General features: G+C 37.5%; 2 protein-coding genes and 1 long non-coding RNA gene across 7 annotated transcripts in view; 1 reads left to right on the forward strand and 2 right to left on the reverse strand.

Moving 5' to 3' along the window:
• On the reverse strand, positions 1-16,008 carry LOC139768766 (uncharacterized). Of its 2 annotated transcripts, none has more exons than XM_071699294.1 (8): positions 15,479-16,008; positions 7,208-7,255; positions 6,320-6,586; positions 4,542-4,747; positions 4,045-4,249; positions 3,375-3,602; positions 2,289-2,599; positions 1-1,968 (listed from the first exon to the last, which is right to left on the reverse strand). In XM_071699294.1, the coding sequence occupies exons 3-8, from the start codon at positions 6,569-6,571 to the stop codon at positions 1,461-1,463; spliced, it is 1,710 nt and encodes a 569-aa protein (XP_071555395.1). In that variant the 5' UTR covers positions 6,572-6,586; positions 7,208-7,255; positions 15,479-16,008; the 3' UTR covers positions 1-1,460. The 2 variants fall into 2 exon arrangements, with proteins under 2 accessions (XP_071555395.1, XP_071555397.1); XM_071699296.1 differs by lacking the exon at positions 15,479-16,008 and adding an exon at positions 15,135-15,365.
• LOC139768769 (uncharacterized) overlaps positions 15,677-21,894 on the forward strand; it is an 18,519-nt gene continuing 12,301 nt past the window's right edge. The window contains exon 1 of the long non-coding RNA XR_011717429.1: positions 15,677-15,802. This is a non-coding gene — a long non-coding RNA (uncharacterized lncRNA). The remainder of the gene's footprint in view (positions 15,803-21,894) is intronic.
• The window catches only part of LOC139768765 (sodium-independent sulfate anion transporter), a 10,293-nt gene continuing 5,921 nt past the window's right edge, over positions 17,523-21,894 (reverse strand). For all 4 annotated transcript variants that reach the window (XM_071699290.1, XM_071699291.1, XM_071699292.1 and 1 more), the window contains 3 exons: positions 21,150-21,384; positions 20,643-20,875; positions 17,523-17,669 (listed from right to left, as the gene is read on the reverse strand). In XM_071699290.1, the coding sequence (XP_071555391.1) occupies positions 17,650-17,669; positions 20,643-20,875; positions 21,150-21,384 (488 nt within the window). In that variant the 3' untranslated portion in view covers positions 17,523-17,649. The remainder of the gene's footprint in view (positions 17,670-20,642; positions 20,876-21,149; positions 21,385-21,894) is intronic.

Raw genomic sequence — 21,894 nt, forward strand, 5'->3', positions numbered from 1 at the left:
TATTGTCCTAGTATAATATTTATTAACTTCGTCAACATAATCAATGTCGACACATCGTCGACTGTAGCTCAGCACCGATCACATGTATGTACCTTAAATCTATTTTACATGTCATGTACGTGTCATGTACGTACATATGCGTGTATACACATATATACATAAACTTGTGTGTGCGCGTAAGAAACATGATTTCTTTGTATTAAATAAATAGAAAGACTTTGCTATATTCATCTGCCGTAACAGCATTCGGTACATTACGAAGTACCGATTCAGTTTCCAGAAATCCTCCTTTCGTCATCTCGTAAATAGTATCCATTTGATACAATTCCGTTTTATCTTTCAAATTCCCTTGTACAGTTCTATCACTCTTATCATCGATCTGAACGGAATTTTCGATGTTTATTTATTGTTTAAATAATTATTAGCAAAATGACAGATTAGAAAATAATCATAGAATTTTGTGCGGCAAAATCAACTTCTTTCATATCTCTTCATCCTCAAACGCGGACGAATTGCACAACAATTTATTGTATCACAAAGCCATTTTTTTAATATACTTTCGCATACGGATGTATAAAAAGATACATGAGAGAAAAAGCAAACGAATGCATTTAAACTCCAAATCAAATTTATAAAATCTTGGAGAGGATTTTAAGAAAAATATACTGACTGATCTTTTTGTTTAAATAAATTTGCGTTTTCTCAACGTTAGATTTTAAAATTTTCAACGAACTGCATCTGAAGTAATTTTTCTTGGGAGCATACTGTACTCTAGGCTGTCTCTGCAGATTTAATTTCTATCAGTCCTAAATACATATTATACATATATCACTATGCTAATTATTGATCCTATGGATATGCATAAGATACATTGTGTGGATTTACAAGTATCTAAAAAAAAGGTTTACCCTCGAAATAACGGTACAATAGGAATAATATCTAATGTTGCTCGTTTATCACCAACTGCTTTCTTTTAGCCCGCGATTTAGGCCTTCCGTAACAATCCTCCTTAACGATAATACAATTTGTTTCGCAGACGATCACGTTTGCTGCACAAACGAAAGAATTGTAAGATACAGATAGAAGAGTCCGTATAAAACCGTAAGAGAGAAGCACCACCACGTGTAGCGTCAAACTCGATAGACTTGGCAGGCTGTCTCCAGATTTCTTTAACCGTTCAAGGATCCGTCACGTAGAAAAATATGATTAATTCGCATCTCGTTTTTTTTCTTTTTTTTTTGTTCGCGACAATCTCTATTATCTCGTTGGTAAGCGTATTCTCCTGTCTCGCAAATTTAAAAACACGATCCGATGAGAGTTTCATGAAAAAAGATTGGGAGTTCGCTTAGCTCAATTTGAGGAAACTAAGGACCGCCGTAGTTGTAGAAATAGGTCCTCGCGACTTTCGGCGTACCGGTAAAATTGCCAATGTCCCATAGGATCTCGACGATGGTTTTTCGCTACCTGACCGATTTGCCAAGCGGGCTGTCTTTGATTCGCGGTGTCAACGCCGGGACCGGATCGAGCTCCGGAAGTGAGCACTCGGCGCGCAATTCCATCCACGTTTTGTCGACATTTGTGGCGAGTCGGTCTCTGTATTTGTAGGCCGTTCTATCGACCGTTGACTGTGTCTTGATGCAGTCGTCGCCGCCGAACTCGCAGACACGATAATGATGCAAAATAGCGGCATCGGAGGGTACGTTCAGGGTTCCGTGGCCCGGAATAAATTCCCAGACGAAATGATTGCCCGCCTCCACCACGTCCTGTGGTTTACAGATGTACTTGGAGCGTTGCTTGTGCGGATGCAATTTGGTCCTGCGCCGTGTTTTCTTCAGGGTGATCAAACCAGCCTCGGTGGGAGTACGGCTAGTCACCACGAATGGATCGTCGGCCCATTGTAGGTAGAAAAAGGCGTTTTGAAAGGAAAACGCGCCCGTGGACTTGATGTTAATTCGATTTCCCATCCATCTATATAGAAACCGTTTCAAAATTACTGCTTAATCGTAACAGATTCTAATCCATAAAACCAAATTACTTGCTAAGATTACTGTAAGTATAGAAACTAGTACTTGATCTTTATAATAAGAGCAAGCAAAAGTTTGAAGTAAATAATCATTTATAGCTTTACGTATTGTTAATTTACATTATTTCATATTTATCAATTTGAAAATAATGAATTTGATTTGACAAATTTGACAATTCTAATGCATAACTTCTCACTCTTCCAGATATAGTATATTAATTGTTTTATGTATGGTCTAAATTAAGATGACGAAGACGTATCGTACCGTAGCAGATCGATTATGGTGTCGTTATGCCTCGGTATAATATACTCGTCCAGATCTACGAGCGCCACGTACTCGTACTTGTACATAGATCGGTAGAGGCAATCGTTAAGCGCCGCGAAGAGACCCTCCGTGCGAATTTCCCGCTGGGAAATCATGTCGAGATGATGCCACGGTAACACCGTAACCAGATCCTTGTTTTCGTAGTATTTTAGCGCACAGCCAGCCGCCGCGCCTACAGTATCATTATACAAAGTGACATGAGTAGCGCCCAGGAGTCTGTGCAACTCGATAAATTCCACCAACTGCAAAACCTATAAATATCAAACAGGTTTATACGTGAAAATATGAGATACACTCGTAATGCGTTCATTTCTCCACGGAAGTATATCCGTTAAAAAAAAGTTCACAGGTTAAAATAAAATTCATTGATGGACCTGTTTTTACCCGGATGCACTTTGTGCTCATAAATACACAATTATATCGCTAGATTATCAAAAGTACAACAGAGAAATATTTAAATTATTATTTATACCGGTACGATAATAGCATTACCCCCACGTAATGTATACATATGATGGAAAATGTCAAAGAAATATGTAGGTTGCAAAAATTTGTATGAATACACATTGAAATAACTATTCAAACTTTCCTCCAATTTACATACATTTCCTTTTATGCATATATAAAATTGCATGTTTTTCTGATACTGTAGAAAAGAGAGAACTTCTGTGTTTTTTATTTTTATACTCAGATATATATAAATTCTCCTAAAATTTATTTAAATCTATATTAGCCTATTTAACATAAATAATAACGAAATAAAAGAAAAATGTTAAATATTTTGTACCAAGTAGAATACTTTTATCCCGTTAGATTGGAAAAATGTAGCGTATAAAGGCAAAAATAATAACATATGGATGTAAATAATAAATTTGGATTATAGTGAAAGGGAACGAATAGGAACGAAACACAGAAGCGATAAATGTGAGCAAATAGGGGCTTGACACACAGGTCGGTAAATGTAGTCATGTCTACGGGTCATCCGTTATTTAACGGTGCCGTTTATACAACGGTTAAATAACATACCCTGTTGTAATAATAATGCAAAGGTTTGACGCAGACAGCCAAAGCCTCCTTGTCGTTCATCCTGCTCTCGAAACGATTCTGTACGAGGATACGGTTCGTCGGGACAGCTCGCAGTCTCGCCACGACGCTGACCGCCTCCGGCACCTTATCCGTCGTCGGAGATTCTTTAGGTAACGGACATATCACGAAGCAGGCACTGTACTTGAGATTCCAATTCTCCCGGATTACCTGAAGGTAACGATGGGCGTTCAAGAAACATTGAATTATTTCGAATATACTACGAAGCTTCGCGTATCATTTATATTAATTAAAAACAAGATTTTTGAAAGTCTTGAACATATTTCGGCACTCTCGAATGTGTTAGGGAGTTTCTAAAAGTTTCTTGAACGTTTTGAAAACAATTTCTTGTTTATAATATAAAAAAAAAATTATTATTTCTACCTTCCAATTTATATACAGAGATATAGATTTTTCTCAAAAACACTTTATTCCTATGTTGTGTCTCATTTCTTTTGTTTTATTTAAAAATTTCTGTATGGAGTACAATAAGCCAGATCTTCAATAAGCAACTGGTATACCAAGGTAACTGAAATATTAATATTGAGTGCGACGCTGTTTCTTTGGAATAGTTCGATCTTGAAACAACATTGTTTCTCTGGAAGGAGCATACCTTAACTTTGGCAGCTACTGTTACCGAGGCAGTGACGTTTGCACCGTTTTGCTGTCGGTACCAGAGCCTACACCAGACGCGCTCCGGTCCTCTGGTTTTAGTAGCGCTAATCACACGTACCACACCCTGACTTTTGCCGCCAGCCGGCGTACCCGCGCCGCTAACTCTGTTGTCGAAATATGCCGAATAAACGAAAAATTTGAACCTAGACCAAACACACATCTCTCATTATATATACAAAATGTATAGACAATTACTTTATTGTAAATTTTATTAATGCTTCACGTTTTATGTATCGGACTTTTTGAGCTATTTGATGTAAAGTGTAAAGGACTATTTCGAGTCCTCAAGAAGCAATAGAATTAATAACGAAGCTGTAGAAACAAAATTGATTTATTGCACGGTTAATATGCGATTTTGAGAAGCTGAAACTCGAAAATTAAGGGAAAGTACAAGCTCAACTTGGTTACGTGATTATCAAATATGATCGGACGAACCTTGTGTTAGTGACTGGCAACCATTCGGCATGCGTGACCTTTAGGTTCTGATCCAACTGCGGTAAACGAGCCTCCAAGCTAGGTGGTAAACTCGGTAAGCCACGCGGATCCGGGTGTATTACCGTCTTCTGACCCCCGTCTTCCCCGCGAACCAGTAATCCGACATGCTCGTCAAAGCTACCCTTCAAACCGGCGTAATCTTCGGCCTGAAGACATCAAGATTACTTACGTGTTAATACCGATTGATAATTAATACATTGACGATATATCCGCATTTGAGAAACGATAGTGCAAAATCTGTCTCTGTAAAATTACCTGCCCATCCAGAAATAAAATAAAAAAAAACAAATTAGTTTAAGCCCTCTCGAAAAAGTTCTACGTTTGAATAGCTGAAATGTGAAAAGTAGTTATTTTCATTACTTTATTAAAAATAACAAATTTTTTTTCGAAAGCCAATTAATAGACACGGTTAATAGAACAAGATCTACAAAATCAGTTTGTGTCTCTTCGAAGTCAAATCAAATTGGGTCTCAAACTCAAAGATTGTTAGAACGGTCAAGTCGCGAGCCGAGTTTTAAAATACTCGGGCTTTCCTCGCAGTATCTCGACGGGAAATGTAAACGGATGAAGAAAGTTCCGCGGGATCGAGCAAACTAATTTGTCAGGTGGTCGCTCGCTCGTATCCGGTTAAACTTTTCCACTGCGGTCGTATGTCTTTTCCCGCGAACCACGTTGGGGCGTCGTTGAAGCAAGCTGCTGTGCAGAGCTATTTTTCCCCTCAAAGTTCTTGGAGGTTCGCGTGAATCATTGTCCGGTACTAGACGCAAAGGGTGCATAAACTATACAGTACGTACAGATATCGACGAAGGAAGAGAGGGAAGGGGAAAAGAACGAGGCGTACGCTCGAGAAATCGATGTTGCACGTGGTAACTAAAGTTTTTCGGCCTTCTCACCCGAGTTTTTTCTCGCTTTACTACCGTTGCCTCGTGTGTGTTTGTTTTGCTCGTGTTCTCTCGTGAAGAAAGAGAAATATATAAAGTCAACGACTCCATCCCTCCATTCTAGAACCTGTACCCTCTAACTTATAATAAAAAAAGTTTCGAGAGAATTACTAAGAGCGACAAATAAATTAAAAAGGTTAAGAGATAATATAAAGATAAAGAGATTAAAAATACAATATCTATATAAATACTATATATGTTTTATAAATTACATAAATTTTATAAAATACTATATATTTATATTTTGTAAAATTACAGGGTACAACAAAATTTCTTTATTAAACACAAAATTGAAAATTATAGTTCTAAAAATAACTCTTTAATCCACCCAGAAAAAGAACTATAAAATTAAAATAAATAATGCAATCGTAATATTTAAAGAAAGAGATATGAAAAATAAATACGAATGACACAACAGCTACCTATTCTAGTATTATATTGTAGAATAATATTTTTTATCATACTCGTGTTACTTTAATACAATATTGAATTAATTTTAATAAAAAAGAAGAATACAATTTTTCAGTCTATCGAATAATTTAAAACGTTTACATGTGTGTCTGCAAGTAATAAGGAAAGTTATCAGGGAATGATATACACACGAAGATGAGAATTTACCGAGAAAAGCAATTGAAGTCGCGTGCCGTAGCAGAATCAGCCAGTAAGTACGAAGTTACGTAAATCGTCGAGATAGCGAGGAATAGCTCTCCCCCCTCTCTCTCTCTCTCTCTCTCTCTCTCTCTCTCTCTCTCTCTCTCTCTCTCTCTGGATACTTACTCCAATTTCTCCGTAATCCGGACGATCGGGCGCAGCTGGCAATCGATGACCGCCCCTGTGACCCCCGAGTACCCCGGTGCCGCCGATGCTCACGCCGCGCCTCTCGTCGATCAGGAATATCTCCGTGAGGACGATCAGGCCGAACACGGCGAAAAACATGACGACCAGCATGAACGACATGTTGGCGCGCTCCTTGAGAACGCCAGCGTTCGCTCGGCTCCCCCCGGAGCCGGATCTTCTGCCCGAGCCCATGCCGGAGGGGTGATTCTATAAGCGACACTTTGTGATAGACGTGATAGTCACTCGCGCGCGTTCTCATCCGAATCAAAACACGAGAGATTTCAATAACATTAACGACACGGAAGCTATAATGTCAAAGTTTGCTTGTACCTACTAAAAAATCAAAGCGCACCAAAATTACACTCTATAAATATAAACGAAACTAGACACTATAACTATAAAACATTAATAAAAATGATAAAATGTGAATAAAAGCGATAAAAAAAGTCCTCGTTAAATGTCAAAGAAAACCAACTTGGCACGAGAAACATACAAAACACAATGAAACACGAGCAAAATACTTTGGATCTATTTTATTTTCCGAAATAATCTTCTGCAACCTTCCGTATCGATGCATTGACGTCAAATCCTTTGTAATCTTAGAGGCCTATTCTGTAAACATTAACGATATCGTTATATGCTTTGCGCGGCTTTTCTGTGATATATCATATCGGCGCAAAGCACGTAATGATGTCGTTAGCGTTTACAGAATAGGCCCCTTAATATAAAGCAGACAGAGGAGAAAAAAAGGATAACGAAAGTTTGAGCGGAGAACTTAATTGAGAAAATTTTAATTATATATTTAAATTTATATTGTCGGCTACTTACTTAAAGTGGTTCCAAGAAAATCGCTGCCAAGCATGGAGATAGTAGCTCCTGGAAATAATTATATGGAAAATTATTAATTTATTTCTATTCCGAATAAAATGTTTCACGTTTTATGTGTTCGTCGCTACTTGAATATTAACTCGTAGAATATTATCTCGCTATATAAATAATTTACCATTTTATTATCCGCAAATGTGCATTACTCATTGAAACGAATTATGTTATTAATAATAATTAAAATTAAATCCGATCAAATTATTCATATTAATGATAAAATTAACACAGCCATAAAGTAATAGATTATTTAGTCATTCATTTCATAATCACTGAAAAATGATGGCTAATAATAATTTATGATCAATATGATATCGCATTCATTTACGATCTCGCAATTATGTATATCGAGCCAATTAAATCCTTGCGGCGCATATATTAAAGTAAAATTCTAATGCAATATAAGTTTGTTTAAAGTATTGTAACAAATCGAAAGACATTACAGAATAATGCATCGATAACGCTAATGTTATGCGTTTGACAACGAGAACAAGACTATTTTTACGCAACATACATTTATTTCGTATGCACTAACGTGGAAATGCGGCAATGGTCAAGTTGAAAATATTTTAACGGTGTATATCTGACTAGACGCTAAAAATCATGACGCTAACACAATTCCGCGTCTGAGAAGACACCGCAGCATGAATTATACGATTATCTCACGACAATCGACAATCCTAATGACTGGATCGCGTGCGAAAGAACGCTTTTAATGATACCAAAAAAAAAAACGCCGTGTCGGAATTTCTTCAAAACACACATACACTAAAAATTAATTATGCATAGTAAAACTGTTAGTTGTAAAGCTATTTTTTTTTACAAATTTAATTATTGTGCATATTTATTATGTATACATCGCCATATCGACTATAAAATATATTATTTGTTTTAAGACTATACGATATAACTAAAATTCATGAAAAGATAAGGAGACATTAATATTGCTAAAATATATTAATGTCTCCTTTAATAATTAAACTAGGCAAATACTTTTATTGTCGTCGTCGAAATATCGGAACATTCTCCACAAAAATACATGATTGTAGATCTGGCTGGGCATTAGTAATCTGATTCTACATTAATTTCCGTCATAATTAGATCGTTATCATTTCTGGACTATTTTGTTTCCCGGAGAGCGTTTTATAGAAAGAAATACACCCTTTGGCGCGAATAAGTCGTGCCACGGTAGATTTACGTTGCAATTTATCTCCCGGGGACAGGTTTCGCCGTTTATACACGGGGCACTTTATAAAAGAGCAATGCAGTCAAATCCGGTACTATGTACGCAAGATGTCTCGGATCTAGCAAAACATATTTTAAAATCTTGACAGTTTATACGAAAAATAGAAACCGCAGTCGTGACTTGGAAAGCTGCGAACGAATGAAACTTTGCTTTATACTATTATCATCCCCCCAGCCGTTTTTACTTCAAGTCTCCAACAGACTTTTCATTTGAAGTTCGCTTATCAAGCGTGGCGTTAAAAATAAAAAAAAAGTTGTGACGAATATATTAGTAATAAATATTAATAAGTTAACAAAAAAAGTACAAATAATTTTCGTTTTTTTTTTCAAATTCGACGTTAAAATGAGTTAAAATTACGCTCTTCGATATATTTGTTGTTCTCTACATTATTTATTCTAGCTGAAAATAATAATACAAAACCGAATTTTTCAGAAAAAATCCTATTTTGATGAACGACATTACAAAACTATTATTTAGAAAAAAGTATATTTTTATAATATATGATATACATATATATTCGGACTTATAATATAATACTACACAAAAATAATTCTCATGTTACAGATATTATATATAATATTACATCTTTAATAACATCTTTAATACGGATTAGTTTTAATAAATATTTTTAATATTTAATGCATATTATATATTTATGCACGCATATTTTCTTTTTTAATAACAATAATGGTATACATATCTTGACAGAGCGTGCAAAATGATGTGTGAGAGGCATCAGTTACGACAGTTAGGTGCATGATATTACGACGGCATAACTCGTCAGCAGTAAGCCGCAGTGGATAAATCCTCGTACAGTCAGCCGTAACGAGCGGATCGGTACTAACTTTTGACTGCCTCTGTAAGTGCTTCAACTCACAACTGACTCGCTTTTCACTACTTCATCTGCACTCTCTTTTTATATAAGCGCCAAAGGAACAAGTAACTCGGGGGCTCTCGCTTCAAGACCACGCTGCTACACTGGTTTTGCATAAATGAAGAAGGCGACCTAAAACCGAGACTCCGAGCGGAGGAGTATCGCAATAAATTAGCGACGTCGTTTAACGCTGCTGCCGACAGATAATATTACGCCAGGGCGCGCAAATGAACAACGGACGCATTTAATCACGAGCAACGTCAAAGAACGAAATTACGATCTCGAAGATGTTAAGCTCGCGAGAAGACCGTCGTATCGAAAGTGTGGAATGCATTTTTGGAAGTTAAGTTTCCAACGCTTTTCATTAAAAATGCTTTATTTTCTCGCTTTTGTACATGTAATATATTGTTTATAAAGAAAAAATCAGAATTGAAAAGAGTTAATCTAATTTGAGATATTGATTAGTTTTTTTTTAGTAATAGTACATTTTATAGGAATTTAAATTCTTTATATCCAATCAAGGTAGAAAATTTGTTAAATTATAGCGTCCGTTTCATATTTATAAAAGAATTTGTTAAGAAGACAAATCATTGAGCTTTTCGGAGATTCCTTATTCTTATTCGAATTTAATTATGCGTGGCCAAAGTAAAATAACTATATGAATGAATGAAGTGTGGACGCGCGAATGTGTTCTGAAATTACGATATGGTAATCAACAGTCATTTTTCTATTTTTGCCCCCATATCTCTCTCTTTCTCTCTCTCTCTTAACACATATTTATCGGCATTTATATCGCACGGAAATTAGCATGGGAGGCCCTAAGGCCAATCCGGTCAGTTTGACCGCAACGGATATTATTCCCTTCCGCCTGTTGCGTCGATCGATTCCTTTACTAGGCCATAATGTATTCCAACATCGGAAAATTTCCTCCGCTTTCTGACGTCGTGACCTGTAGGTAATACAAGACACCGTCCGAGATTGCAAACTAGCGCTCCTTCCATCCCGCCGTCTCAAAAGGATCTATCGGAAGCGATTATCTTGAAAGAAATCACGGGAGGTAATGTTAAAAACGTAGGAAAATTCATACACTGTTCTTTTACTGCCGGAATGGAATTATATCATGTGGTATTCTTTGATATATTTTGCTTCTAGAGAGATTTTGCGTTCATATTCATAGTTTCTGTTTTAAGAACAGTGTGATAAAAAGTAATACGATTTCGGTAATATAATATTAATATATTCAAACGAAAACAATCAATGTTTCGAAAAGAAAGGACGTCAAGTATTTTTAAACTGTTCTGAGTGCACACGGATTTGTAATGAGATACATACGAAACCGCAGAGATAAACACGCTTGAATAATTTAAAAACAAAAGACTGCAGAACGAAAAAAGCTTCGAGAATCTTTACTACGCGTATACGAAATTCGTTATATATATTATTACTTTTCCCAATAATATTTTAGTTTTAGAAAAATAGTGTCTTTCTCATAATTGAAGCAACAGTATTAAAAAATATAAAACAAGATTATATATAAAATCACCTAAAAAAAAATACATTTTGAAATAAATAAATTTTTAATCAACTGAAGTGACAGATATGCGAAGCACACATGCTCAATTATTAGCCGTAGAAAATAAATCACTCGCGTAGATGATTGCTTCTACATTTAGCAATCTCAATTCAGAACGAGTTGTCGACAATTTTTTATTACGCAAATCGATATTTAGCGACGCTGAAAATGGACGATTCATTAGGGCAGGCACAGAAGTGAAAATGATTTATTTCGCGATGGGAACAATAAAGCGTCCCTGCGCGCACCGACGCTGAAATCGTCGTCATCGCTAATTGCACGACAGTAGTTCTTTCAACGGTGCAGCCACTGACAGTTTAATTGCAGATTTAACTGACGAGGTATCCGCCAGAAACGAACTATGATAGTCGAGGTTATAATTAAAGAATTATGCGGAAAGGCAGAGAAAAAAAAAAGAAGAAAAGCCGCCAGTATGAGGAATCAAAAGAATTGATTTCCGATGAGAAACTGTAAGCAAATGAACAATGTAACACCGTTAATTAATCTCGAACTTTGCAAATCTAAGGAGGATAAATAAAGAGTAAGAAACTTTCAAGGTATTTTATGTTACAAATCACATTTCAGATTTTCATATAATATGTGTATAAAAATAAATAAAACAAATAGTTGTTTAATATATTTTATAATTATTCCGCGATTTATCGTATATAAATCGAAATCTAAATTTTCCGTAATTCACCGTCATTAATTCTTTAAAAATGTCGACAAATCTACGTAAAAAAAAAATGAATGTCATAAATTCTCGCCCGCGGTGTTATTTTTTTTCCTACAATTTGTCCGCTTCCGCGGAGTTACGTTTTGTGTATTGTGCGTTGTACGAATTTCTATTAATTTATTCTACCTTCGCATATTCAATATGCCGAGTGTCCTCGAGCCCTTTTGATTGCGCATCGATCGTCTGGAAAAAGCCTATTATGCCACTCTCGTGTGCGCGCGTGTTCGTATTATTGAAAGAATCAATAACCTTCAATAACGTTCGCTTAAAATTGCAGGTGATTACTCAGCGTCCCGGTCTGTACACAAGGATGGTCCGTTATTGATTACATAACCGAAAAGAGAATATAACGGTGTGCGGGATTCTCCACTCGGAAAACGGTGGAATAAGGCCCGCTTTCGCGCGCGGGGGCGATCCACTCGGGGAAAATTAAGTCCTATATATGAACGAACTTTACATACTCAATCTCGTTTCTGTCATGTAACGATCGCCGTGAAATCTGTGATATCGATCGACGAGAGCCGAGTCTACAATCTCAGCTAGTAAAACGCGAGTATCGCGCGCAGGAATATAAAGATAAGCGATCCGTTATCATCCACGCGAATCACGAAACAAACTGCGGACGAGCTCATTTAAACGTTTTCCATACGATATTCCCCCGTGATGCTCTATAGCCTATCGCGATCTCGATCTCCACCTACGCGGCGCAAAGTGGATATTATCCGCGTTGAAAAGAAAAAAGACAAAAAGACGCAATTTTTCATAAGTGACACGCGCGCGCGGATGAAAATAAAGCGCGCGCATTCCTCGCGGATGTGTCGCGTGTCGCGCGCGCGCGCGAGCAGGCGACACTTAATCCTCTTATCTCGAGGCCGTTTTATCTAGGCGTTCGCGAGCGTGTGCTCGCCCGTCGGGATTACATAAAGCGGGAAAAATCGGTCGCTAACCGTTCCGGTGGGTATCGAAAATGGTGAAAATAATTTATCTTCCGCTATATCCTATATCCTTCGTTTTCGAGTTATCAAAGAAAAAGTGAAGAGAAATTGTTAACTATAAAGACGTTAACGAAACTTTTACACGCGATGTAATAAACTGTTAAATATTAAAGGATGAATTTTAAACCAATATCTTGAGCTAAATAACGCATTGGGTTATGTTTAACTATCATGTGTGTCGAAATTTATTATTTTAACACAAAGCAATATTATTTTAACTCTATTAGTTTAATTAAATTAACATTGCTTTAGTTAAATTAACGACATATTGAGCAGGAGCAGTGGAAACTTTTAGGAATGGTTAAAAAGGACTCAAATTGAGTATAATTTGACACTACTTTAACAATGCATAAATGTAGATTACAGTGTAATTAAAAATTACACAGTCCCGTCAATCATTGCAATAATTAGTCTATTTTCGAACATAATTGTAATAACTAAAAATAATAAATGAGAAATAAAAGGTTCTTAACGTCTTATACAATATTATATAATTGCGTTAGTTGAATAATAATAAGTGAGTCAAATTAACTTAACAATCTCAGCCTTCGGCTCAATAACTGATAAACATCATGATTACGACTAATGGTAAGAGAGATTTTCGCCGGAAAGAAAAAAATTTCTAGAAATGATTTGTCTAACCGTTTATGTCCACGTAATCACATGTAGGTAATCACGTGCGCGTTTAATGATGCATGACTTCTTGTTCCATACACACGTATATTGATTGAATTTGTATTTCTACTTTGTAGTACGCAAATCAAATACGTGTAATAGGCGCAAGAAAACAATTTGTAACATCAACGAACAATAAAGCGGCCCGGAAATTGACGTTGGCCCGGAATGCCGAGTATATTGTCCATAATTGCTATACAATATCACGTGGTATTTATTCGCATTTATCGGCAAACCGTTTAATCGGCGATATATACGCGAGGAAAATCGGAGCCAAAACGCAGTGACACAATCAAATATAATCTACGGGCTTAATCGATATAATCTAATATATGGGAATGGGAAATTCAGTGTTCGGCGAGTGCGTATTCGTACGCACAAATAACGCAAAAAAAAAAAAATACTGACGTCGCGATAAGACAACATTCGGCTCGACGGCAATTCTTCGTATGTGTATTAAATACATGAACGTCACCTGTTATACAAGCTATCGTTTCATGTGGTTTGAACTTGTATCATATATCCTGTTACATATAATGAAGATTGAGATAAACCTGCCTCCTGCATTAGTGAAGACCGCGAGTCAATATTTTCCGTTGACGTTAAAAGCGCGATGGGTGGGAATTTATGTCATTTATATCATTTATACACATATATCAAATATATAAAAAAATATTTCATGCATTAAACACACGCACGCACACAGGTACATTACTGACAATGAGTGCCCCACTTTCCGCAGATTATTTTTTAACGACAAATTCTTTAATCCATCTAGAGATTACTTTTTTTTAGAGAAAATGTTGGAGCACGGTTTCCGTATTATAAGCGAATGGAAAAAAAGCTGAATAAAACTTAAGGATTCAAATGAATTAGAATTATTCAGTTAATCTTGGAATATAGTTCGTTTTAATAAAATTTCAATTTGGAGCTTAATCGGAAAATGCGTCGCTGAAAAGTGAAGAGTTCTTCGTAAAAGACGATCTCTCTCGATAATTTCTAAAAGAGAAATTGATTCCAGACTTATCAAGGACTTTGTCGTTAAAAAATAATGTGCGGGAAGTGGAACACCTTACTCTTATATATACTTTTTATCAATAATTTCGAGCTAGCAGTACCGCTTATAGGTTTCACAAGTTTTTAAGATGAAAAAAAATATAAATGTTTTGTCAATATCTTGTCGATATCCTTTCAGACGATTACGCGAATGAAAGCTTAATTGGCGTTTTCAATCGACCGTATCGAAAACTTATAAAGGAACTCGGTCTGCGAAGTAAATATACAGACCGATCTAGATTTGTAGAAGAGACCACAACGGAAAAGCCAATTGTATACTCGCAACGCGGAGCAATAAGAAATAAGAAAAGCTGAATTTACAATTAAATAAGAAAACGGGATGAATTTAAGAGAAACATTCGCGTATCCAAAAAAGCGTGGATAAACCTAAAAACGCTGGATACGGAAAAGAAATAATTATGTCGCTGTGAATAAGCCAGCATTCCCACAGTCTCCTTAATTAGAAATTCATGAAAGATCTTTCTGCAAATGCATAATCGGCGTTGAGAAAAACTGAAATGGAGAAGAGAAACGTCGAAACGTATCCGATGTACACGGCGTTTTGAATTCACGTACATTATAAAAAAAAAAAAAAAATTCGAAGCAAGTAAGTATGACTACAGCCGACGGAGTTGATCTCTAACTTAACTTTAAATGTTCAACTTCTCGAGCCAGAAGAAAAATAAAGACACAAATGTCTCTCAAGTCGCTTAATTACCTTCTGCTCCACGAAAATTAAGCTCGTTCACCCCCGAATTCCACCAGCCCTTCCTGCCCGGCTGGGGCCACGTCGTACTTTCGGCGATTTAAGCGACTCGCAGAGGCAGATCGAAAGCTCCCGTCTGGCGAAAGCTCCCCCCTCGATCTCGCCTCGCGCGTGAAGGACGGGCGGAAAAAGCGATAGGTGAAAAATTAAAGTATCGAGCGTGCACACGGCGCGGTACACCAACCTCGCGGTGCAGCGAGCGCCGAGCGGCGCAACCCTTGCGCGGCGCAGCGCTTCGCGTCCTACGTCGGGCCGCCCTTCGTCGGTGCGTAACAAAAGAGATTTTTTTTACTCACGATTAGCGCACGACGTCCGCGCGATGTCCCGTCGCCTGGCCGCGGTGTCCCGACTCCGACATCCCTGTGACAGCTGCCACCGCCGGCCGCGGCCGTGCGCCTCGCGCTCATATCGCGACGACGATCTCGAGCGTCGCCAACCATCGGGCGGGTAAACAAAAAGGTGCGGCGAGCGGCACGCCGTCGCGACGCATCCCCGACGGCCGCGGAGGACGTATTAATACGATACGCGACGGAAGCCGAAGGGAAGAAAGCTCCGTGCGACGGATGACGGATCCCAGAGGAAGCAGGACCTGCGGGACGGGCGGGTGAGCGAGTAGGCAGGTAACACGCGAATACGTACGCGTGTACGCACGTACGCACGCAACCCTGTCTTTACCGGGTCGGCCCCGATCGGCCTAATCGTGAGCGGGTCTCACCACGCCGTGTGAGCCGCCACGAGCCGCGCCGCGCGAAACCAAACCGACGTCGCGGTGACGCGATTGACGCGAACACGCTCTCGGCTCGCGGCCGCCGTCGGCCGCATCGATCGGAGCACCCTCTACTACCCGCGGGGCCGCGATTGGCCGCGCGGCGCACGCCGTTTGTACGCTTGCGCGTCCCTGCGAGCGAAAGGGCGCGTTCGAAGCTCCGAACTCCGACCGCTCGGAGGCCGCGAGCGCGGCACTGCACTCCTCTGGTTCGCGGATCCGCTTCTTCGTCGGGAATCGACGAAGCGAGAAATGATTTCTGATGTTGGAGAATCTAATACTGCAGACGGCGCAAAATGTATGTAAATTTGTTTATATGTAAATATTGTAAATTCTCACGCGGAATTTGTTTACCTCGCCGAGGGTGGGATTCTCGCGCGTCGAGGAATCGCGCGTAGGCGGCAATTTGTTATGTACGATTTATAATCGGAATAAGACAATTTTTTCCTATTATGTATGAATATATGAAATATGAAAATATTATATGCATATATTAGACATAATAACATATAATTACAAAGACTATATTTAAAAAATATATATATATAATTATATAATTATATATACATATAATTAAAATTTTATAATTATATAATTATATAAACATATATTTATACACTTACGAACACGCACACATAAATTTGCGAATGAATATACTGTAGCAAGGAAAACGTTGAAAAATTAAGCGATAAAAGTCCTGACGATATTTTATTCCGAGTAACAATTCCTGAATTCCGAGAGCTTAAAAATGGCCACTCACGAGCAGCGATTAAACGACTGCCTGTCCATGACTCGCGTGTATACCGTGCGACGACCGTGTACTTCACCCGTTTGCACACGTTAGACAAAAAATTATGCTGCCGTTCGCTTATGCATACTAATTTACGATCGATATTTCGATGGTTCATATACACATGATCATCGTATACACGGATGATATACTGAATAGTAACGATTTTTTTTTAAAGCATCAATGAGCGCGCGAAGTGCGCGGTCGTTAACTTTATTTATTGCGCGCGCGATCTGCAGACCAAGTAATCACTTTTAACCGTAGCCTGCGGTTGAAAAAAGAATTGTTGCTGAATTGTTAAAAATGGTTAAGAATTGTTAGAATGAAAAAATTGCAAGACTCTTCGATATACTTAATTTCTCGAGAACACTCTCACAGTATTTTAATTCGCGAATTCTGGGATATCCTGTACGTATAAAAAAAAGGAAGAAAAGAGAAAAAAAAAGAAATGAAAGAAGGAATGTGCATATAACTGTAAGTTATATTGACTGTGTAGAGAGTTCTGCTTTATAATTTCAGTCGATAATCTTGGATAGTATATTAACAACTGATCCAGAAAAAGATCGCTCGTTCTATAATAAAGGAACGATGAAGGGTAACAACCCTGTCGTTGATGTAACACGTTCATCGCCTTCCCGACGATGAAAATAATATTATCAATAATCTACGTGCACCTTGTGGCTGATCGCATTATCGTTTACATTACGCTATAATAGCGTATACGTTTATATACATTTCACTGTAGAATGCACAAGGGGAACGCTGTGAATGCATAAGAAAATAGTTGTTTTCGAAATTCACGTTTAATATTATTATCACAAATGCTGTACACGTTAACGTTGCGCCTCGAAAACTTGGGCGCTTAATAATTTATCCTAGTGAACACAGGGTCTGTTATGGCGGTAGCTCTATCAGCGAATCACGGTGTCACCTGAAAACAAAAAAGCGATGGATATCTAATTATTGTTCGACAGTCATTATTGTAAAATCTTGTAATTACTAACAACGATTATTGCCAAACGGAGGTAAAATATATGTACAGTCTGCATATTGTGTTGCATATAGAGTTCTTTGATATCTAATTAAGTTTCTTTTTTCTAAAATTGTAAAAAAATATCAGTTGAAAATGAATAAATAATGGAGGCTTTGGAACAAATATTTATTAAAACTTTTAGGTGAAACAATCGATAGATTGATAGATATCGATAGATCGATAGAATAATTATAGGAAAAGAAATCACACATTAGATTCTACATATCACTAATGGTTATTTTGAATATTAATACGAGGATGAGTCAATAATTATTATTCGCATTATTGATTCTATTTCTGTAATTTATTAGAACAACAATAGAGAATGTACAATTACGTTGTTTTTTAATACAGTCCCCTTGCTTTTCAACGCACTAATTCTAGCGTTCCACAAACTTGCATATACCCTCGGTAAAAAGTTTTTTTGTGTTTATCCCTCAACCATGTATGCACCGCTTCTTGCACATGTTGGTCTATGTAACAAGTCGACGACCTCTTAAGGCATCTTTAAGTAAACCAAACAGATGGTAATCCGAGGGAGCGAGATCTGGACTATATGCAGGATGTGCTCCAATACCTCGAAGCCCAGTTTCTGAAGCGTTTGAACGGCGTGGACAGCAGTATGTGGGCGTGCATTGTCATGCAACAACAAAACACCTTCCGACAATAGGCTTCGGCGTTACCACCTGTTTGGTCCACTTGATGATGCCTTAAGAGGTCGTCGACTTGCCACGGACCAACACATGCAAGAAGCGGTGCATACATGGCTGAGAGACAAACTAAAAACATTTTTTTTAGAATATATGCACCTGGAGCAAGTGCATTAAAAAGGGGACTATGTTGAAAAATGATGTAATTGTAATTCTCTACTGTTGTTCTAATAAATTGTAGAAATAGAGTGAATAATTATTAACTCACCCTCACATTTACATTTCATATATATATATTTAATTATATATTTATATTTTTATACTTTTATATTTATTTATTTTATATTTAATACATTATGTTAAAAAACAATATATATATGTAATTATTCTCAAATTGGGAATGATTCAGAACAATTTGATTGAGTATACTAATACTGCATAGAACTTTTATGACAGATTAATATATCAGCTGCGTATCGATGCCCGAATTAAGCGGAGATTTGTTTTCTATGCGAAATGAAACGAGTTTAGAATACTGCGAGCTGTTATATGTAACTACCGCCTCGCGCCGCGGCCGTTACATGATAGAAACAATATGGTGTACGTCCGAAGTGTAATACTCCGGTACACCGGCGAGCGGAGAGGAAGAGGGGTTGTCATAAGTGATTCGGTATGCGCATACGTGATGATATAGGTCGCCGCGTAAATGCCCACGATGGTCGATCGCAGCTGCAGCATGCACAGGGTGTCCAATTATAATCAATGGAATAAAATATCTTGGGAATTGAGTTTGGTCCGATAATTCGTTTTACGATATTGTATTTTATGACATTTTGAGGAGAGGAAACTCGATCAAAATCATGTTTGCAAACGCGTAGAAATGATATAAAGTGCATCTCTAAATTCTTTTTGGAAAAATTATTTTTGAAGAATTATTTCAAGAGAATTTTTTTAAATACTTATCATTCTTATCGTGGCGAATCTAGCGCTCTTATTTGGATATAAAATATTTTGTGAGAGATTGAATATTTTTCCTTTAAAGTCATAAAATATCATATAAAGGAAAATGTCTGGCTCATATCTTAATTTCAAGATATTTGATGTTATAATTGGAAAGCCATATAAAAGTCCACTGTTCAGAGTTTAGATGCACAAAAACGTGCATATAGATGCCTTTCGCGAATACGTAATGTCTTGGAAAAGCTCCTCTGATCGAACGAAATCTTCTATCGAGAAGAACTATCTTTTACGTTTCTATTCTTCTCGAAAAAAAAAGTGATAAAACCACAAATTTTTTTTCTTCGCAAATGTGCTCTCGTCGAACTTCACGTCTCGTCGAGTTTGATAATACGGAAATTTCCAGAGACGCCACAATCCATTAACCCCCCTCGAGTACCATCGGATGTGCCCTCCTCAAAAGCGCAGGGGCTCGTAAATTTGCAAACTCGCGCGCGTCACGTCGAGCCTGATAAAGCGCGGAAAATTTCGAAACGCCACCCGCCCTTTCCCCTCGAGTATCGGGAAGAGAAATATGCGGTTCGTAAACTCGCAAACTAATGCGTCATGGCGTTAATGATGATGCAAAAGTAGGATACTTTTTAATAGAAAACTATGTAAAAACGATTATCCTAATATCCGATACAATCAATACATGATTACACCAATACGCGATTACAATCAATACACCCTCACAGATTAGGTTATTTACCTATTTTAAATAAAACAATCACAAATTTATCTTATTTAATTTTCGTGAAAATATCGAGAAAATTGAAAGGAATACTCTCTTGGTATTCATTTTATGTTCTTATAAATGGCATCTATTTTCTTTTATGCCCCGCTTTAAATATTCACCCTGCTGTAAATATGAAAGTAATTTTCAGAACGCTGTGACATACCTACAATGCCTTTTACATCAAGTCCTTATTCATGAAGTTACTCGATAAGAAAAGAAGGGCCAATTACATTTACGTCATTAATGAATATAAAAAATATCGATCGTACCTGAATGCCAAATTATTTAGATTTATGCATTACCAGAGATTTTTCAATCCGTTACTTTTTTCAACCCGGATCTTTCTTTATATCAGATCACATTAGAAAAAGAAACATCATACAAATACTTCAAGGAAAACACCCATTATAATTCTCAGAAATTCTATTCGTAAACAAGCAATTTTTTGTCGAGAGAAAGCGACAAAGCGAGAGACTGAAAGTTTACCTGAAAATATCTGCGCTATGCTGCCGGACGATTTACAATAGTTCGCGAGTGACGGGTCGTAACTTATCAAAGTCCGTCTGGCGTCCTCGCACCAATTCCAAAAAATGATCTTCTGATCCCGCGTGGCGAGATCCGACAGGAGCAATGCCAGGTTTTTCGCGACTGTGGCATCAATTCTGAGCACGTGACGGCCCTCCACTACCACCGGTAAGCTTGCCGGCCTCTTGTCGCACCTAGATACGCAACAAAAAGTCGCAGTTCTGAAATAAACACCGTCTTTCTCAAACGCATATATTGTACGCGAGAAAAGCGTGCGTTCTTGCGATTTAAGTTATAAAAACACACACAAGAAAAAATACTATTTGTGGATTTAACGAAATTCTTATTCAAGTTGCCAAGATATTGTATGCTATTAAAAATTTTACGGTGTTTTGCACCTCTTTCGGGGGCACCTAGTATACGCGCGCGTCCGAATCATTTCTTACGCGGATTTGCGGTGGGACTTACCACGACATTACTCGCTCTCGGAGGTACTCCGCTGCTGGGAAGCTCAGGGATTGCTTGGGCGATACGAAAAGCACGGTCAAGCCATCAACAATCCGCTCTTCGATCAATAACCCGGGCCGAGCCGCGAAATAGAGTAAGAGAATTAGATTTACCGCAATCCCGGCGATCATACCGTACTCCAAACCGACCGCCAAGCAACATAATAACGTCACTATCAACGGCACTAGATCGATTTCTGCTCAATGCCAGAGAAAGAGAAGTCGATTAATCTTAGAGACTGGAAACTAGACTAGAAACTAGATTAACCGACAGATAATTTATAACGAGCTGTATTTAATGCTTTCTCGATCGAGTATCGTATTGCTTTCTGTATCTTACATTATTAAAAGCAGAATTTAATGTATAATTACAGTCAAGAAATAGTAATCGTATCCATAGGAAAAGAATTTACTACAAGAACTTTATTTTTATTTAATTAGAATCCATTTTTCTCATTTATACTTTTTTATTTATAGGAATGTGCAATAAATTTCACGATTATTTTTAAGTTTTTTTAACTTATCAAATAATTCGATTCTCAAAATTCTCTACATTTGGGAAGAAAATTATTATAACAAGCTTTTCAAGTTTAAATTTAATATATCTCGCGTTATGTCTCGCGTACCTATTATATATATTAATATATATAATAGGTATATCTCGCGTTATGAAATAAACAATCGAAAAAAAAACATCTAGAAAACAC

The sequence above is a fragment of the Temnothorax nylanderi genome, unplaced genomic scaffold (genome assembly GCF_030848795.1).
Source record: "Temnothorax nylanderi isolate EJ_2023f unplaced genomic scaffold, tnyl_v1.0 TNYL_tig0018_pilon, whole genome shotgun sequence".
NCBI classification, from domain to species: Eukaryota; Metazoa; Arthropoda; class Insecta; order Hymenoptera; family Formicidae; genus Temnothorax; species Temnothorax nylanderi.